Below are 4,124 nucleotides of genomic sequence, written 5' to 3' on the forward strand. Positions count from 1 at the left end.
TGGGTGGGGAGAATACAGGTCCAAGAAGGATTCAGAGGATCTAGTGGGGTTGTATTGTTATATGGGAATCTGGGGAATGTTATGCATGTACAAACTATTGTACTTACTGTTGAATCTAAAACATTAATTCCCCAATAAAAAATAGTACTAAAAAACACAAACAAACAAACAAAAACAAACAAACAAAAAAATAAAACAGAAGTGGAACCTGAAATGGAATTGGCATATCGCACCAAAGTAAAAGACTCTGGGGTGGGTGGGTGGGGAGAATACAGATCCAAGAAGGATTCAGAGGACCTAGTGGGGGATGTATTGTTATATGGGAAACTGGGAAATGTTATTCATGTACAAACTATTGTACTTACTGTTAAATGTAAAACATTAATTCCCCAATTAAAAAAAAAATCAGAGTAAAAAAAAAGAAGTTCTCAGTGAAGGTAGAGAGACAAGAGAGGAGGAACCTATAGGGTCCCTTTTAAACTGGCAGCACTCCAGCTTTCTGATCTCATCTCCAACTTGGCCCTGCTACCACCCCCCAATCTCTGCACACTGTATTCTGGTTCCCCAGGCAGCTAGCTACTGCCCAGTCACTCCAAGTGGCTTTATATCTTTGTGACTCTGCACCACACCTTTCCACTAGTGCTCCCCCTTTCAGTTCTAAGTGTTGGCTTACTATTACATACAGTAAAGCCTTTGAAGCTGCCACACAGCTGCCTGCTCTCATTTCTGAGCTGGCACACATGCCACCTGCAACCACTTTCTGTTCTCTCTCCTCCACAGCCGTGGGCTCAGGAGCTCTAGGTCTCTGGGTCTGGCACAACCTAGGCACAGAGTACACACCCAAAGTGGGCACTGAAAGCCACCAGCCAAGGACACTGTTAGCTGAGATAGGGTGAGTAGGAAGCTGGAGTAGGGAGAAGTTGGGTGAATTTGGGGGCATCAGAGGGGGTGAGAGGCAAAAAGAGAGCATGGAGCTTGGGAGGAGTGCTTGGGTCCTCAGACCATGGTGCTGAGAGTGGAGGAGTCCTCAGAGCGCACAGGCAGTGCTGGAGCCTGTTTGAGGGGTCGCCGGCTCTCATCCCGATTCTGCCACACATAGTGGGCTAGATAGGCCACCACGAGCACCAGCCAGCCACCCATGATGACCAGCAGGGCCACGTCCGTGCTCCGCCGGGCCCCACCCCTCCCTGACCCGCACAGCTCTTCCTCACCTGCCAGCAGCAGGAACTCCTGCCCCACCAGGTCTGCGCGGGCTCCGGGGCCACACACAATGCCTGCAGCAGTGCCTGGAGCCAGCCTCACTCGCCTGATCACCTCCTGGAGGGCACAGTCACAGCTCCAGGGGTTGGCAGACAGGTTCACTTGTATCTGCAGCCCCAAGAAGGCTTCCACCGGCACTGAGGCCAGCTGGTTGGCTGAGAGGTCAAGGTGGCGCAGGGTGCCGGCCAGACCCTGGAAAGCGGCCCCTGAGAGGTGGGCAAGGACATTATGAGACAAATCCAGTTCTTCCAGGACTGGCAGGTGCTGGAAGGCACCCGCGGGCACTGATGCCAGCAGGTTGGCATCCAGGTAGAGTTTTCGGGTGTCATTGGGGATGCCTCCAGGCACGGCACTCAGACCTGCCTGACTGCAGCGAAAGGTTCGCTCACCAGCTTCCTCTGCCATGTAGCAGCCCTGGGGAAGTGCCTGGAGGCTGGGCACAGTACTCCCTGTGCCTAGCAGCAGTAGGAGGGACAGTAGGTGTCCTGTGGCTGGGAGCATGGTCAAGCCTTGACATAGTCCTGGAGTGGAGCAGAATCTGGGGGTGGGGGGAAGCCCACAAAGAAAGAGTGAGTTAGTGACTAGGTGGTAGCACACCTGGTTGAGTGCACACATTATCATGCACAAGGACCACGGTTCAAGCCTCCAGTCTCCACCTGCAAGGTGAAACTTGGCAGTGAAGCAGTGTTGCAGACGTCTTTCCTTATCCCTATCTCTGCTTCTCTTCTCAATTTCTCTCCATCCTATCATAGGAATAAATAAATGAAAATTTAAAAAAGAAAGAACTAGTCAAGAAAATTCCATGTCCCACTGCCTGCTCTCTCTTTTTGACAGTCCCTTATATAGGGTTTTTTTTTTTTTTTTTTTTTTTTGGCTGAGATATCTTCTTTAGGGCTCTGAGGCCTGGGAGACTTTTAGTTTCCTTTTTTAAATTTTTTATATTTATTTATTTGCCTCCAGGGTTATTGCTGGGGCTTGGTGTCTACACTATGAACCCACTGCTCCTATGGCAATTTATGGAATAGGACAGAGAGAAATTGAGAGGGGAGAGAGGCAGAGAGAGACCTAGAGACCTGCAGACCTGCTTCACTGCTTGTGAAACGACCCTGCTGCAGGTGGGGAGCCCAGGGCTCTAACTGGGATCCTTGCGTAGGTCCTTACTCTTTGTATTATGTTTGCTTAACCCAGTGCACCACCGCCTGGTTCCCCCTCCTTTCTTTTTCTTTCTTTTCTTTTCTTCTTCTTTTTTTTTTTTTTTTTTTTTTTTTACCATAGTACTGTTCAACTCTGCCTTATGGGGATGGCAGGGACTTAACATGGGATTTTGGAGTCTCAGGCATGCAAGTCTTCTGCATAGCAATTATGCTATCTCAGGGCCCTTAAATTTCCTATTTAGGAACTAAGACTTACCTGAGGCCTCTGAATAAAAAGTCTCCTGGGTCTGAGACTTTTCTAGGCTGTCTCTGATGGTGGGGTTTTAATCAATGGAAGGTTTTTGTCCAAGGCCCTATTGGTGATTCTGGGATTGGGTTTTTTTTTTGTAAACTCCAGATTTCATGCATGAATTGATCTCTCTCATTGGAATAAAGTCTTTTTCTGCCATACCACTCAGAGAACTGGGGCCTGCCATCTGTGGCAGATAGGCACTCAGCCTAATCAGCACTCATGAAGGAGATGAGGAAGACTAGCGACAAGTCTTTAGGGCCTTCAGATAAGCTAGGTGACTAGGTAAGGTGACCCTCAGGTCCCCTTCTGTGCCAATCCACCCCTTTCCAAAGAATCCACCCTCCTCTTGCCCCCTCCATGTGTCATCTCCTCCCCTTCCTCCTTCATCCTTCCCCTCCTACTCCCAGCCTCTCACCCTTGCTGGTGGGAGAGCCTTCTCCTGCTTCCCTCCCTGCTGCTTGGCTCTGGAGACCCACTTCCTCTTCCAGAAGCCCTGCTTGCTCACAGCTGCAGGAAGCTGGGGGCTGGGGCCCAAGAGTATTGGGTTTCCTGGCAGCAGATTCTGGGCCCCAGGTATCAGATACCTGAGCCATGGCCTGGCCAGGTGATGCCAAGAGAGAGCAGATACTGGACCCTGATGAACTCTGCAGTAAAGAGACCAGGCCTCAATTCCAGTCACAACCTTGGCTTCCCTCCCAAAGCCCTGATGTCACTGTCTCCTACTCTTCCTCTCCCAGGTGTCTTCAGACTGCCTCCTGGACTTCCGCCCCTTGCCAGGAGACTGGTCCAGCAGAAAGACACCTGCTTTGTAGGCTAAGGGAGCACAGTGGGATAGGTCCACCTGATATGCTTTGTCTTCAGCAACCCATCTCTCCCCAACTCGATTCCTCCCTCCACTCTCCTTTCCAGACCTTCTGCTGTGCCCTGTGACATCTTCCACAGTGGGCAGACTTCCCTCAGCCTCTTCCATGGCAAATCTCTCTTTTCAGAAGACTTTAATCTCCTGGCTTCTTACTGGGTGCCCAACATTCTTGCATGTGACTTAATTCTAGTTTGTCCTCTGTGCTGTTGGCCATCCTAGATGGCTGTAGGAGCTGGGAAGGGGGTTCTCCAAGGCACTGGAAGCCCAACATGGCTGAATGACAAGTATTCCGATGGATTCTATGTTTGGATTTGCGGTGACTATGGTTCTTCCAGTTTTCTGGGGTCCTGGCTCCCAAATTAGTACTCTTACTTGCATTTATGCTTGGGAGTCAAGGAGCACTTTGATGGCTTGTTCCTTGGGGCCTTTTTACCCCAGTCATTTTTTTTTTTTCGCCTCCAGGGTTATTTCTGGGGCTTGGTGCCTGCACTACAACTCCACTGCTCCAGGAGGCTATTTTCCCCATTTTGTTGCCCTTGTTGGTGTGCTTGTTGTA

General features: G+C 50.1%; 1 protein-coding gene across 1 annotated transcript; it reads right to left on the bottom strand.

Annotated features, from left to right (window-relative positions):
- Window positions 1-996: 996 nt before the first annotated feature.
- Window positions 997-3,676, bottom strand: LRRC3C (leucine rich repeat containing 3C). The gene is made up of 2 exons (XM_060204890.1): window positions 3,618-3,676; window positions 997-1,798 (listed from the first exon to the last, which is right to left on the bottom strand). Exons 1-2 carry the CDS (start codon window positions 3,674-3,676, stop codon window positions 997-999), a joined length of 861 nt encoding a protein of 286 aa, XP_060060873.1.
- Between the last annotated feature and the right edge of the window lie 448 nt (window positions 3,677-4,124).

The sequence above is a fragment of the Erinaceus europaeus genome, chromosome 12 (assembly GCF_950295315.1).
Source record: "Erinaceus europaeus chromosome 12, mEriEur2.1, whole genome shotgun sequence".
Classification (NCBI taxonomy): domain Eukaryota; kingdom Metazoa; phylum Chordata; class Mammalia; order Eulipotyphla; family Erinaceidae; genus Erinaceus; species Erinaceus europaeus.